Source organism: Anomaloglossus baeobatrachus (genome assembly GCF_048569485.1).
Source record: "Anomaloglossus baeobatrachus isolate aAnoBae1 chromosome 9 unlocalized genomic scaffold, aAnoBae1.hap1 SUPER_9_unloc_3, whole genome shotgun sequence".
NCBI lineage: Eukaryota > Metazoa > Chordata > Amphibia > Anura > Aromobatidae > Anomaloglossus > Anomaloglossus baeobatrachus.
Window position 1 is genome coordinate 181,383 of NW_027441821.1, and position 15,957 is coordinate 197,339.

General features: G+C 52.7%; 1 protein-coding gene across 1 annotated transcript in view; it reads right to left on the reverse strand.

Moving 5' to 3' along the window:
- Window positions 1-15,218, reverse strand: part of LOC142259767 (U3 small nucleolar ribonucleoprotein IMP4-like) — a 29,696-nt gene extending 14,478 nt beyond the window's left edge. The window contains exons 1-3 of the mRNA XM_075331878.1: window positions 15,034-15,218; window positions 14,867-14,961; window positions 14,712-14,785 (exon numbers count right to left, since the gene is read on the reverse strand). Of these exons, the coding sequence (XP_075187993.1) occupies window positions 14,712-14,785; window positions 14,867-14,961; window positions 15,034-15,123 (259 nt within the window). The 5' untranslated portion in view covers window positions 15,124-15,218. The remainder of the gene's footprint in view (window positions 1-14,711; window positions 14,786-14,866; window positions 14,962-15,033) is intronic.
- Between the last annotated feature and the right edge of the window lie 739 nt (window positions 15,219-15,957).

Sequence of the window (15,957 nt, forward strand, 5' to 3'; positions counted from 1 at the left end):
ATCTCAGCACAGGGACTCTGTTGAATCATTGTTCCCTGGCCCCCCTCAGTTGGACCAACAATGTCCCCCCGGGGATTATCATAGAAACCTGGCTGAGGGCTCTGACACAGACCCCAGTCCCAGACCGACTAAGCGAGCTCGCTTGGCAATTCCCTCGACATCATCATATTGTGCAGGGTCTCAGAGGGGGGAATCTCTGGTTGATGACGCGGAGGTAGCTGATCAGGATTCTGATCCTGAGGGCGCTCTCAATCTTAATACTCCAGACGGGGACGCCATAGTGAACGATCTTATTGCGTCCATCAATAAAATGTTGGATATTTCTTTTTCGCTCCTAATTGGGAGACCCAGACAATTGGGTGTATAGCTACTGCCTCCGGAGGCCGCACAAAGTACTACACTTAAAAGTGTAAGGCCCCTCCCCTTCTGGCTATACACCCCCCCGTGGGAGCACGGGTCCCTCAGTTTTTTGCTTTGTGCGAAGGAGGTCAGACACGCACGCATAGCTCCACTATTTAGTCAGCAGCAGCTGCTGACTATGTCGGATGGAAGAAAAGAGGGCCCATACAGGGCCCCCAGCATGCTCCCTTCTCACCCCACTTTCTGTCGGTGGTGCTTGTTAAGGTTGAGGTACCCATTGCGGGTACGGAGGCTGGAGCCCACATGCTGATTCCTTCCCCATCCCCATTAGGGCTCTGGGCGAAGTGGGATTTTACCGGTCTCCAGGCACTGAGACCGTGCTCCATCCGCAGCCCCTGGAGAAGCCGCTGGATATGGAGCTGAGTATCGTCAGGGACATGGCCCTGCTCCGTCAAGGTACTCTGTGTCCCCGTGCATACGCGCGCACACCGCAGCATTGCTGGGTGTGTTAGTGCGCAGGGGACAACAGCGCTGCTGCGCTTGTGCCATTTCCTCACTTCAGCTTAGCTGAGTGGGTAGACTCAGGGAGAACGGTCGCGCCGGCCGCTGGGACTGCGACGCGGCTGGGACTTGTGGTGCGCCGGGGACTTCCGCGCTGACCGTGCATATATCACGGCCGCGCTTATTACTACAGTCCCCGGCTTTTGCGGCCTAGTTCGTTCGTTCCCGCCTCCGCACCTGCCAGTCAGGAGGAGGGCGGGACGCTGTACAGAGCATCAGCGCTGAGGGCTGGAGTCTTTTTTACATACTCCAGCCCTCACACCAGGCACAGTAGGACGCAGTTTCCCGCACTTTGTTTGTGGCACGCCCACGGTCCGCCCCTCTTCACAGAACGCCGGCAGCCATTCCTGCCTGCACGCTGAGCTGCAGAGGGGAGACGGGGAGACCCAGACACGGGATTCTACGGCCTCATACCCGCTGTTCAGCGGGCGGTAAGCAGCCCTCAAGGGCTCACCCCCACTTGTGCCGTTTGTATACTGAGTATTTTGTGTTTGCAAATACTTTGTACTGTACGGTCGCTGGTGATTCTCGGCTATATACCCTCCTAGATTACAAGGAGGCAACAGCATGTCGTCCGCAAAACGCAAGGGTGCCAAGGCACAGACATTATATGCTGCCTGTACCGCATGTGGGGCTGCTCTACCGGCAGGTTCCACTGACCCCCATTGTGTGCAGTGCTCGGCCCCTGTGCAACTTGCACAGCCGGGGCCTCTGCTGGACGTGACCCAGAGTGTACCACCTGTGAATGCTGTCCAGGTGACAGGAACGGAGTTTGCAGCTTTTGCTGACAGATTGTCTATGACCATGTCTAAAATTCTTGAAACATTGCAGTCTAGACCAGTAACTCAGACCACGGACACTGTTGAATCATTGCTCCCTGGTCCCCCTCAACTGGAACACTTCCGTGCTCCGGGGGTGTCACACGCACCCCAGGGTGACGTCTCTGACTCGGACGACAGTCCCAGACACCCTAAACGGGCTCGCTATGAGGGGCCCTCAACTTCGTCTCACTGGTCAGGATCCCAGCGGGATGAATCTATGGGTGATGAGGCGGATGTAACTGACCAGGATTCTGATCCTGGGACCGCTCTCAATCTGGATACACCGGATGGTGACGCCATAGTGAATGATCTTATAGCGTCCATCAATAAGATGTTAGATATTTCTCCGTCAGCTCCTCCTGCGGAGGAGTCAGCTTCACAGCATGAGAAATTCCATTTCAGATATCCCAAGCGTAAATTAAGCTCTTTTCTGGACCACGCTGACTTTAGAGACGCAATCCAGAAACACCACGCTTATCCTGATAAGCGGTTTTCCAAACGGCTTAAAGATACACGCTATCCTTTCCCCCCTGACGTGGTCAAGGGCTGGACCCAGTGTCCCAAGGTGGATCCTCCAATCTCCAGGCTTGCAGCTAGATCCTTAGTTGCAGTAGAAGATGGAGCGGCACTTAAAGATGCCACTGATAGACAGATGGAGCTCTGGTTGAAATCCATCTATGAAGCTATTCGAGCGTCGTTGGCGCCAGCATTTGCAGCCGTATGGGCACTCCAAGCTATTTCAGCTGGGCTTACGCAAGTCGACTCAGTCACACGTACATCTGCTCCGCAGGTGGCACCATTGACCTCTCAAATGTCTGCATTCGCGTCTTACGCGATTAATGCTGTCCTAGACTCTACGAGCCGTACGGCGGTGGCGTCAGCCAACTCCGTGGTTTTACGCAGAGCCCTATGGTTGAGAGAATGGAAGGCAGATTCGGCTTCCAAGAAGTGCTTAACCAGTTTGCCTTTTTCTCGTGACCGATTGTTTGGTGAGCGTTTGGATGAAATCATTAAACACTCCAAGGGTAAGGATTCATCCTTACCTCAACACAGACAAAACAAACCCCAACAAAGGAGGGGTCAGTCTGGTTTTCGGTCCTTTCGAGGCTCAGGCAGGTCCCAATTCTCCTCGTCCAAAAGGACTCAAAAGGATCAGAGAGGCTCAGATTCTTGGCGGACTCAATCACGCCCAAAAAAGACAGCAGGAAGAACCGTTACCAAGACGGCTTCCTCATGACTCTCAGCCTCCTCTCTCCGCATCCTCGGTCGGTGGCAGGCTCTCCCGCTTTGGCGACATTTGGCTGTCACAGGTCAAAGACCGTTGGGTGAGGGACATTCTGTCTCACGGGTACAGGATAGAGTTCAGCTCTCGTCCTCCAACTCGTTTCTTCAGAACTTCTCCACCGCCCGACCGGGCCGATGCTCTGCTGCAGGCGGTGGCCGCTCTAAAGGCGGAAGGAGTGGTGACTTCCGTTCCTCTTCAGGAACAAGGTCACGGTTTTTACTCCAATTTGTTTGTGGTGCCAAAGAAGGACGGGTCGTTTCGTCCCGTCCTGGATCTAAAGTTGCTCAACAAACACGTAAAAACCAGGAGATTCCGGATGGAATCTCTCCGCTCCGTCATCGCCTCAATGTCTCAAGGAGATTTCCTAGCATCAATAGACATCAAAGATGCTTATCTCCACGTACCGATTGCGCCAGAGCATCAGCGTTTTCTACGCTTCGTTATAGGAAGCGAACACCTGCACTGAAGACTCTCCAGAGGTTCGGGTGGATTGTCAACTTTTCAAAGTCAAATCTAACCCCGACCCAATCACTAACATATCTTGGCATGGAGTTTCATACTCTCTCAGCGATAGTGAAACTTCCACTGGACAAGCAGTGCTCGCTGCAGACAGGGGTGCAATCTCTTCTTCAGAGCCAGTCGCACTCCTTGAGGCGCCTCATGCATTTCCTAGGGAAAATGGTGGCAGCAATGGAAGCAGTCCCTTTCGCGCAGTTTCATCTGCGCCCTCTACAATGGGACATTCTCCGCCAATGGGACGGGAAGTCGACGTCCCTCGACAGGGATGTCTCCCTCTCTCAGACAGCCAGGGACTCTCTCCGGTGGTGGCTTCTTCCAACCTCATTGTCAAAGGGAAGATCGTTTCTACCCCCATCCTGGGCGGTGGTCACGACAGATGCGAGCCTATCAGGGTGGGGAGCAGTGTTTCTTCACCACAGGGCTCAGGGTACGTGGACTCAGAAAGAGTCCACCCTTCAGATCAATGTTCTGGAAATCAGAGCAGTTTTTCTTGCCCTGCGAGCCTTCCAACAGTGGCTGGCAGGCAAGCAGATCCGGATTCAGTCGGACAATTCCACAGCGGTGGCGTACATCAACCACCAAGGGGGAACACGCAGTCGGCAAGCCTTCCAGGAAGTCCGGCGGATTCTGACGTGGGTGGAAGACACAGCATCCACCATATCCGCAGTTCACATCCCAGGCGTGGAAAACTGGGAAGCAGACTTTCTAAGTCGCCAGGGCATGGACGCAGGAGAATGGTCCCTCCACCCGGACGTGTTTCAGGAGATCTGTCGCCGCTGGGGGATGCCGGACGTCGACCTGATGGCGTCACGGCACAACAACAAGGTCCCGGTTTTCATGGCACGGTCTCACGATCACCGAGCTCTGGCGGCAGACGCCTTAGTTCAAGATTGGTCGCAGTTCCAGCTACCTTATGTGTTCCCACCTCTGGCATTGTTGCCCAGAGTGCTCCGCAAAATCAGGTCCGACTGCCGCCGCGCCATTCTCGTCGCTCCAGACTGGCCAAGGAGGTCGTGGTACCCGGATCTGTGGCATCTCACAGTAGGCCAACCGTGGGCGCTACCAGACCGTCCAGACTTGCTGTCTCAAGGGCCGTTTTTCCATCTGAATTCCGCGGCCCTGAACCTGACTGTGTGGCCATTGAGTCCTGGATCCTAGGGACCTCAGGTTTATCTCATGAAGTTGTTGCCACCATGAGACAGGCTAGGAAACCATCCTCCGCCAAGATCTACCACAGGACGTGGAAGATATTCCTATCTTGGTGCTCTGCCCAGGGAGTTTCTCCCTGGCCATTTGCATTGCCTATTTTTCTTTCCTTCCTGCAGTCTGGGTTGGAAAAAGGTTTGTCGCTTAGCTCCCTTAAAGGTCAAGTTTCCGCGCTATCCGTATTTTTTCAGAAACACCTAGCGCGACTTCCTAAGGTACGCACGTTCCTGCAAGGGGTTTGTCATATCGTTCCCCCTTACAAGCGGCCATTGGAACCCTGGGATCTGAACAAGGTTCTAATTGCTCTCCAGAAGCCGCCTTTCGAGCCTATGAAGGAGATTTCTTTTTCTCGGCTTTCACAGAAAGTGGCTTTTCTAGTGGCGGTCACGTCTCTTCGGAGAGTGTCCGAGCTGGCGGCGTTATCTTGCAAATCTCCCTTCCTGGTGTTTCACCAAGATAAGGTAGTTCTGCGTCCAATACCAGAGTTTCTTCCCAAGGTGGTATCTTCCTTTCATCTCAATCAGGATATCACTTTACCATCCTTGTGTCCGCATCCAGTTCACCAATTTGAAAAGGGTTTGCATCTGTTGGACCTGGTGAGAGCACTCAGGATCTACATTTCCCGCACGGCGCCTATGCGCCGTTCGGATGCACTCTTTATCCTGGTCGCTGGTCAGCATAAAGGGTCGCAAGCTTCCAAATCCACCCTTGCGCGGTGGATCAAGGAACCAATTCTTCACACCTACCGTTCTGCTGGGCTTCCGATTCCATCTGGACTGAAGGCCCATTCTACCAGAGCCGTGGGTGCGTCCTGGGCATTACGGCATCAGGCTACGGCTCAGCAGGTGTGCCAGGCGGCTACCTGGTCGAGTCTGCACACTTTTACCAAGCATTATCAGGTGCATACCTACGCTTCGGCGGATGCCAGCCTAGGTAGACAAGTCCTTCAGGCGGCGGTGGCCCACCTGTAAGAAAGGGCTGCTTGACAGCCCTATCACGAGGTATTCTTTTACCCACCCAGGGACTGCTTTTGGACGTCCCAATTGTCTGGGTCTCCCAATTAGGAGCGACAAAGAAGAAGGGAATTTTGTTTACTTACCGTAAATTCCTTTTCTTCAGCGCTCTATTGGGAGACCCAGACGATTGGGGTATAGCTACTGCCCTCCGGAGGCCACACAAAGCACTACACTAAAAAGTGCAAGGCCCCTCCCCTTCTGGCTATACCCCCCCGTGGTATCACGGGTTCTCCAGTTTTCAAGCTTTGTGCGAAGGAGGTCAGACATCCATGCATAGCTCCACAGATTTTAGTCAGCAGTAGCTGCTGACTATTTCGGATGGAAGAAAAGAGGGCCCATATAGGGCCCCCAGCATGCTCCCTTCTCACCCGTTGATGGTGTTGTAAGGTTGAGGTACCTATTGCTGGTACGGAGGCTGGAGCCCACATGCTGCTTTCCTTCCACATCCCCCTGGGGGGCTCTGAGGAAGTGGGATCCTGCCGGCCTCAAAGCTCTGACGCCGGGCTCCATCCACAGACCCATTTGAACCTGCTGGATACGGAGCTGGAGTACCGTTCAGGGACATGGCCCTGCACCATTACAGGTACTCTGTGTCCCCGGTCACACGGACACAGCACACTCCAGACTTGCTGGGTGTGCTAGTGCGCCGGGGACAGTAATGGGTTACAGTCACTGCAGCTTTGCTGAGTGACTTTGTGTTTTGGGAACTACCGCGCCGGACGCTCCGGGAGCGGCGGCGCGGCTGGGACTTGTAGTTCGCCGGGGACTGGGCGCCGACCGCGCTTTTACGGCGGCGGCGCTTATAAATCCAGTCCCCGGCTTCTGCGGCCTAGTGCCGCTTCGTTCCCGCCCCCTCCCTGTCACTCAGGGAAGGGGACAGACGCTGAGCAATCAGCAGCGCCGAGGGCTGGAGCCTTATTTACATGCTCCAGCCCTCTCACTGCACACTGTCGGACGCCGGATTCCCGCTCTGCCTTGGGGCACGCCCACGGCCCGCCCCTCCTCACACGAGCTGGGGAAGACGCCGGCAGCCATTACTGCAGTCCGAGCTCGGACTTTCGGCAACCAGGCAGGACGGTGGCGACCATACACCCGCTTATAGGCGGGCGGTAAGCGGCACACATAGTGCTGACCACAATATATACTGCAGTGTGTACATGTGTTGTTTTTAACTGCATAGGTCGCTATATGCCCGCTTGGGGAGCGACACATCAGCAGCAGGAAAGCAGGTGTGCTAAGGCACAGGCTTTCTAGGCTGCTTGTATTGCACGACTGAGGTGTTCATTTGTGTTTATGCTTATATGCTATACATTGCACTGTACAGTCGCTAGTCTTAGCTATATTCTCCTGGAATGGCTAGACTACAGCAGCAGAAAACCAAGGGTGCTGGGGCACAGGTTTTTTTCTATGCTGCTTGTATTGCATGGGCTGCAGTGTGCATTGGTATTGTGCTTGTATGCTATATATTGCACTGTATGGTCACTCTTCTGGGCTATATTCCCCTGGATGACCAGTCTACAGCAGCAGAAGAGCTGGGGTGCCAGGGCACAGGCTTCTATGCTGCTTGTATTGCATGTGCTAAAGTGTTCATTTGTACTTGTGCTTGTATGCTATACATTGCACTGTAGGGTCACTCTTCTGGGCTATATTCCCCTAGATGACTAGTATACAGCAGCAGAAGAGCAGGGGTGCCAGGGCACAGGCTTCTATGCTGCTTGTATTGCTTGTGCTGCAGTGGTCATTTGTACTTTATGCCTGTATGCTATACATTGCACTGTACGGTCACCAATCTTGGCTATATACTTCTAGATAGCTAGTCGGCAGCGGCAAAAAAGCAACACAGATTTTCAGTGCTGTTTTTACTACATGGGATGCTGTTCATGACACCGTCCCATTGTGTGCATGCTCCCCTGTAGCACGTCGTCTGCCGGGGTCTCTAGCACTTCGTCTGCCGGGGTCTCTACTAGTCGTGGCCAAAGAAACCACCTGTCAACCCTGTCCATGGACAGGGACGGAGTAGTCATAATATAGAGACTTGCAGTCCAGACAGGCCATGGGCAATCTACTTGACCAAAAGGCAGCTCTTCAGGGCTTTGATCCTGACATCGCTCTCAATCCGGATACACCGGGTGGTAACGCCATACGGAATGATCCTATACCGTCCATCAATGGAAGGTTGGATCTTTCTCCCTCAGCTCCCCCAGTGGAGATAGGAGACGAACAGGAGAAGTCCTTTTTCAGTATCTCACACAGATATTGAGTATTTTTCTGGCCACGCTGACTTCAGAGAAGCAGTCCAGGAACACCACGCTTACTAGATAAGCGTCTTCTCCAAACGTTTTTAGGATACACGTTATCCCTTTTCCCCTGACGTGGTCAGCGCTGGACCCAGGGTCCAAAGGTGGATTCTCCAATCTCCAGGCTTGCATCTAGAGCCATAGTTGCACTGGAGATGGGGCTTCACTTAAAGATGCCATTCACAGACAGATGGACTCTGGTTGAAATCTGTCTAGGAAGCTATCGGCGTGTCGGTTGCTCCGGCATCCACAGCCGTATAGGCAACCTAACCTTTTCAGCTGTTCTTGCGCAGCTGGCCTTGAGCACAGGGACATCTGTACCGCAGAGGCGTCCGTAACCCCGCAATGTCTGCACTGCGACTTACCCTGTTTATACTGTCCTAAAAGTACAGTCGAGGTTTCGGTCCTTCCCAAGCTCCGGCAGGTTCCAATTGTCCTCGTGCAAAAGGGCTACAAAACCTCAGACGGGCTCAGATTCCGGCCGGGCTCAATCACGCCCAAGGAAGGCAGTCGGAGGAACCGCTACCAAGGCGGCCTCCTCAGGACTCTCAGCTCTCTCTCTCTCTCCGCATCCGCGGTTGATGGCAGACTCCCCCGCCTTTGGCGACGTTTAGCTGCCACAGGTCACAGACCGGTGGGTGACGGACATTGTGCTCACGTGCACAGGACAGTGTTCTGTTCTCGTCCTCTGACTCCATTCTTCAGAACGGCCCCACCCCCCACCGAGCAGATGCTCTGCTGCAGGCGGTGGACGCTCTAAGAGCAGAAGGAGTGGTGATCCCTGTCCCCCCTCAGGAACGAGGGCGAGGGTTTGTACTCCAATCTCTTTGTGGCTACAAAAAAGGACGGTTGCTTCCGTCCTGTTCTGGTCCTGAAACTGCTCAACGAGCATGCGAACGCCAGGCGGTTCCGGATGGGATCCCTCCGATCCGTCATTGCCTCAATGTCTCGAGGAGACTTCCTTGCCTCAACAGACATCAAAGATGCCTATCTCCACGTGCCAATTGCTACGGAACACCAACGTTTTCTACGTTTTGTGATAAGAGACGAACATCTTCAGTTCGTAGCTCTGCCATTCAGTCTGGCGACAGCCCCACGGGTGTTCACCAAGGTCATGGCAGCAGTGGTAGCAGTCTTGCACTCTCAGGGACACCCGGTGATCCCGTACTTGGACGATCTACTCGTCAAAGCACCCTCCCTCGAGGCATGCCAACGCAGCCTGAATGTTACGCTGGAGACTCTCCAGACTTTCGGGTGGATCATCAATTTGGCAAGGTCAAATCTGTCTCCGACTCAATCACTAACGTATCTCGGCATGGAGTTTCATACTCTATCAGCAATAGTGAAGCTTCCGCTGAACAAGCAGCGTTCACTGCAGACAGAGGTGCAGTCTCTCCTTCAAGGCCAGTCGCACCCCTTAAGGCGCCTCATACACTTCCTAAGGAAGATGGTGGCAGCCATCGAGGCAGTTCCCTTTGCGCAGTTTCATCTGCGCCAACTGCAATGGGACATTCTCCGCCAATGGAACGGGCAGTCAACCTCCCTGGACAGGAAAGTCTCCCTTTCCCAGACGGCCGAGGACTATCTGCAATAGTGGCTTATTCCCACCTCATAGTGGTCACGACAGATACGAGTCTGTCAGGGTGGGGAGCAGTTTGTCTCCGCCACATGGCTCAGGGGACGTGGACTCAGCAGGAGTCCACCCTTCAGATCAATGTTCTGGAAATCGGGGCAGGGTATCTTACCCTACTAGCTTTCCAGAAGTGGCTAGAAAGAGAGCAGATCCGAATCCAGTCGGACATCTCCACAGCGGTGGCATACATCAACCACCAAGAAGGGACGCGCAGTCAGTAAGCCTTCCAGGAAGTCCGGCGAATCCTCATGTGGGTGGAGGACACAGCATCCACCATATCCGCAGTTCACATCCCGGGCGTAGAAAACTGGGAAGCAGACTTCCTCAGTCGCCAGGGTATGGACGCGGGGGAATGGTCCCTTCACCCGGACGTGTTTCAGGAAATCTGTTGCCGCTGGGGGGTGCCGGACGTCGACCTAATGGCGTCTCGGCACACCAACAAGGTCCCGGCATTTATGGCACGATCTCGCGATCACAGAGCTCTGGCGGCAGAAGCCTTAGTGCAAGATTGGTCGCAGTTCCGGCTCACATATGTGTTTCCACCTCTGGCACTCTTGCCCAGAGTACTGCGCAAAAATCAGATCCGATTGCAGCCGCGTCATACTCGTCGCCCCAGACTGGCCGAGGAGATCGTGGTATCCGGATCTGTGGCATCTCACGGTCGGTCGACCGTGGTCACTGCCAGACCGACCAGACTTACTGTCCCAAGGGCCGTTTTTCCATCAGAATTCTGCGGCCCTGAACCTGACTGTGTGGCCATTGAGTCCTGGATCCTAGCGTCCGCAGGATTATCTCAAGGAGTCGTAGCCACAATGAGACAAGCTAGGAAGTCAACGTCTGCTAAGATCTACCACAGAACGTGGAAGATTTTCTTATCCTGGTGCTCTGCACAGAGAGTATCCCCTTGGCCATTTGCATTGCCCACCTTTCTTTCCTTCCTGCAATCGGGGTTGGAAAAGGGCTTGTCGCTCAGCTCCCTTAAAGGGCAAGTCTCGGCACTATCCGTGTTTTTTCAGAAGCGTCTAGCACGTCTTCCTAAGGTGCGCACGTTCCTGCAGGGGGTCTGTCATATTGTGCCCCCGTACAGGCGGCCGTTAGATCCATGGGATCTGAGCAGGGTACTAGTTGCTCTCCAGAAGCCGCCTTTCGAGCCTCTGAAGGAAGTTTCCTTTTCTCGCCTGTCACAGAAAGTGGCGTTTCTTGTTGCGATCACATCGCTTCGGCGAGTGTCGGAGCTGGCAGCTCTGTCATCCAAGGCTCCCTTCCTGGTGTTCCACCAGGACAAGGTAGTGCTGCGCCCCATTCCGGAGTTTCTCCCTAAGGTCGTATCCTCGTTTCATCTTAATCAGGATATATCCTTGCCTTCCTTTTGTCCTCATCCGGTTCACCGGTATGAAAAGGACTTACGTTTGCTAGATCTGGTGAGAGCACTCAGAATCTACATTTCCCGCACGGCGCCCATGCGCCGTTCCGATGCATTTTTTGTCCTTGTCGCTGGTCCGCGCAAGGGGTTGCAGGCTTCTAAAGCCACCCTGGCTCGATGGATCAAAGAACCAATTCTAGAGGCCTACCGTTCTGCGGGGCTTCCGGTTCCTTCAGGGTTAAAAGCCCACTCAACCAGAGCCGTGGGTGCGTCCTGGGCATTACGACACCAGGCTTCGGCTCAACAAGTGTGCCAGGCAGCTACCTGGTCGAGTCTGCACACTTTCACCAAGCATTATCAGGTGCATACCTATGCTTCGGCGGATGCCAGCTTAGGTAGAAGAGTCCTGCAGGCGGCAGTGACACCCCCGTAGGGGAGGGCTGTTTTGCAGCTCTAACATGAGGTATCTCTTTACCCACCCAGGGACAGCTTTTGGACGTCCCAATCGTCTGGGTCTCCCAATAGAGCGCTGAAGAAGAAGGGAATTTTGTTACTTACCGTAAATTCCTTTTCTTCTAGCTCTTATTGGGAGACCCAGCACCCGCCCTGTTGTCCTTCGGGATTGTTTTGTTGTTTGCGGGTACACATGTTGTTCATGTTGAACGGTTTTTCAGTTCTCCGACGTTATTCGGAGTTAATTTGTTTAAACCAGTTATTGGCTTCCTCCTTCTTGCTTTGGCACTAAAACTGGAGAACCCGTGATACCACGGGGGGGTATAGCCAGAAGGGGAGGGGCCTTGCACTTTTTTGTGTAGTGCTTTGTGTGGCCTCCGGAGGGCAGTAGCTATACCCCAATCGTCTGGGTCTCCCAATAAGAGCTAGAAGAAAAGGAATTTACGGTAAGTAACAAAATTCCCTTCTTCTTCTAGCTCCAATTGGGAGACCCAGCACCCGCCCCTGTTTTTTTCTTAGGGTATTTGTTTTTCGGGTGCACATGTTGTTCATGTTGATAAGTTGTGTTCTCCGATATTGTCTATCGGATTGAATTTGTTTTTGAAACAGTTATTGGCTTTCCTCCTTCTTGCTTTTGCACTAAAACTGAGGGACCCGTGCTCCCACGGGGGGGTGTATAGCCAGAAGGGGAGGGGCCTTACACTTTTAAGTGTAGTACTTTGTGCGGCCTCCGGAGGCAGTAGCTATACACCCAATTGTCTGGGTCTCCCAATTGGAGCTAGAAGAAAAGGAATTTACGGTAAGTAAACAAAATTCCCTTCTTTGCCGCTTGCGGCATGCTACTGAGCATGCGCAGTGGCAAAAACCGCATGCGGCGGCCGGATGCGGTTATTGCCGCATCGCGCCGCATCCGGCCGCCATAGGCATGCATTGAAAAATGCGCCACATCGGCCGAATGCGGCGCGATGCGTTTTTTTTTGCCGCACGAAAAAACGTGCCAGGCAACGTTCCATCCGGCCGCCGCATCGGCTACATCTGCCGCATGCGGCAAAAACCGGACGGAACGCAAGGCCATGCGGCACAATGCGGCACTAATTAAAGTCTATGCAGGAAAATCGCAACCGGCAGCAAAAAAAAACCGGTTGCGATTTTCATGCAAAGTGCCGGATTGTGCCGCATAGCAAAAACCGGAGGTGTGAAAGTAGCCTAAGTGCCACATGAAAGTCACTAAAGGGTGCCAGCTTAGAAAATGCAGGGAGGTGGAACATTATATAGGTTTTTCTCATCTATCTATCTATCTATCTATCTATCCATCTATCTATCTATCTATCTATCCCTCTATCTATCTATCTATTCATCTATCCCTCTATCTATCTATCCATCTATCCCTCTATCTATCTATTCATCTATCCCTCTATCTATCTATTCATCTATCCATCTTTCCCTCTATCCATTATCTGTCTATCGATTATCTTTATTATTTATTGCAGGGACAAACCTGCGGTAAATCCGCGGCAAAAACGCATGCGGATTTGGTGCGGATTTTTTCCGCAGGTCCGGAAATCTTTCACTGGCAGAAGTTTCTCAAGAAATTTTCTTGAGAAACTTCACATTTCTAGTGCGCACATAGCCTTAGGAAAAGTCAATGTCTAGTGCGCACAGGGCCTTAAGGTTTCTTTTCAGATTGTTACTGTCATTGCGGCTTCTGCAGACGTCTTACACAAAGTCATGAAATTAAACTTTTAAATGGTTGGAAAAATTTGTCTTAACCCCACTCCAGCCCCCCCTCCCGAGTGATTTTATATACACCAGTTATTTTGGCAATTGTTTTGTGTGACTTTTTTTTTTTTAAACATTAAATTTTTATTAGAACATAAAATCATATTACAACATATTTGTTTGAACAGTGATAATACTTCTCATCCCACCAAGTCATTTGGAAAGGAAGGGGGAGGGGTGATGACATCAGATTGTACCCGTGTGTTACCCGTAATGTTACATTTCCCACTAAAGAGTTGCAGTTTTTTTGCTTTGTGCAAAATTCTTGAATCCCATGTACTATTTTAAGTAGTTTGGGTCAAAAATGTCAGATAAAAAAGATGAAAAGGGGCGTACAATATACACAAATGATGAATTGGACCATCCATTTGTCAGAAACCACGTTGGGAAACCGGCGGCAGACTATTGTGAACGATCAGCTGATCACCCGGCTGCCGGGCGATCAGCTGAGCGCTCTCAAAAGCCGGGCGATCAGCTGAGCGCTCTCAAAAGCCGGCTGCCGGGCAATCAGCTGAGCGCTCTCAAAAGCCGGCTGCCGGGCAATCAGCTGAGCGCTCTCAAAAGCCGGCTGCCGGGCAATCAGCTGAGCGCTCTCAAAAGCCGGCTGCCGGGCAATCAGCTGAGCGCTCTCAAAAGCCGGCTGCCGGGCAATCAGCTGAGCGCTCTCAAAAGCCGGGCGATCAGCTGAGCGCTCTCAAAAGCCGGGCGATCAGCTGAGCGCTCTCAAAAGCCGGCCGATCAGCTGAGCGCTCTCAAAAGCCGGGCGATCAGCTGAGCGCTCTCAAAAGCCGGGCGATCAGCTGAGCGCTCTCAAAAGCCGGGCGATCAGCTGAGCGCTCTCAAAAGCCGGCTGCCGGGCGATCAGCTGAGCGCTCTCAAAAGCCGGCTGCCGGGCGATCAGCTGAGCGCTCTCAAAAGCCGGCTGCCGGGCGATCAGCTGATCGTTTGGCCATCGAGAAACAAAACAAAGTTTCTGTGATTAAAAAAAAAATGATGAGCATGTGCAGTGAAAAATAAAGGATTCCGCCGCTCAATAAACGTTATATGCTGCGTTCCTTTTGCCCGGCGGAAGCAACGCAGCGTCGGCCAGCGGAAGCAACACAGGTCCATCAGTCGCAATCCGTCGTCCATACAAGTCTATGGGAAGCAGCGGAATCACTTAACGGATTCCGCTCTTTTACAAAACGGTGGATTGTGACTGAAGGAAAACAACGCAAGTGTGAAACTAGGCTACGAAGCTGAAGACGTGGGCCCAGATCACAGCCCCTCACTAATGGCAATGATCAGTCTGTACCATTTATAGTGCGCAGGACCGGGCAGGCTCTACTCTGTCCAGCCTGAGACCCGCGGATGGCAGACCACTGCTCATCCTACAAGAGATAATCGGATCCTGGCAAAAATCTTTCACTGTTACTCACATTTCATCTCAAACCGAGGCCCAACCTCAGACAACTCAATATTGCGGTGATCGGTCTTCTTGTAGACGTGGTGCCTGCAGGAAGAAGCAGCGGTTATTATGGAGGACCCCGGCACAGCGGGTGCTGATCACCCAGCCCTGGTCCACAGCATGTACCGGAAGGAAATGTAGTCCTCTTGATTTGCAAAAGTTATCACTCGCCTGCTGTCATCCTTGGGCACAGGGAATAAATACTTCATGATATTGGACACCTGGAGGCAGGAAAGGAAAGGTTTAGAAAAGTAACGACTGATGTATATGGTGGTCCAGGAAGCCGGTCTCACCCGCTGTCCAAGCCGCGAGGTGAAGTTGTGGAAGACGAGGTGTGGGTACGCCTCCGACATCGTGCCCAGGTCCGGAATATCGTGCCTCATTACCACGTTACAGAGGGTGAAATATGCGGTCGGCCCAAACGGAAGATGGCAGACGATCAGCCCGTCTAAAGAACAGGAAATGATGTGTGAGTTACTGCGCCCGATACACACAGGTGCAGCAGAGATCCAGATACTTAAAGGGAACTCGTCATCTGATTCACGCTGCTCGGGTCCTGGGCAGGGCGTCTGGCAGCATTATAAGACTTCACGTGAAAGGGCCGACCACAGACTGACCAAACCGGGGCTGATCCGTGACGGCTTCTCTCAGTCCACGACTGACTGATCTCTCCATATACAGACACACGACCCAACAGCCAATAGGATCGGAGGCACAGAGAAGCCACCAGGAACGTGCCTCAGAGTAGTCACCCGAGACGCACGGTCCCCGCCCTGCTCTGCAATGTACCAAACTGTATTTGTGATCTGATCAGCGAGTACAATCTAATCATACATAGTTTTGGGGTCTGCTTTGTTTTTGTTAGCGGCTCTCACACTACGTTTTTTTAACATGCGTCCTGAACGGTTTTTAACGCAAAAACGGATCCAGTGCAAATGCGTTTTCATTTCAATGCATTTGCAATGGACTTGCGACAACATGCGTTCACTTGCGTTTCCGTGCGTTATAGTGAGGATCCAGCGACTTGCAGTTTTTTAACTTTTTTCAAAAACGCTCCTTGTAGTGTTTTTGAGCTGCGTCCAAATACTGCAAAATCACTGGATCCTGACTATACAGCAAACGCATGTGAACGGTGCTATACTGATAGACAGGATCCTGTTTGGCCGAAAACCAGCCTGGCGTGATCAGTCTCTCTCTCTCCGCTCCCCTCTCCTCCT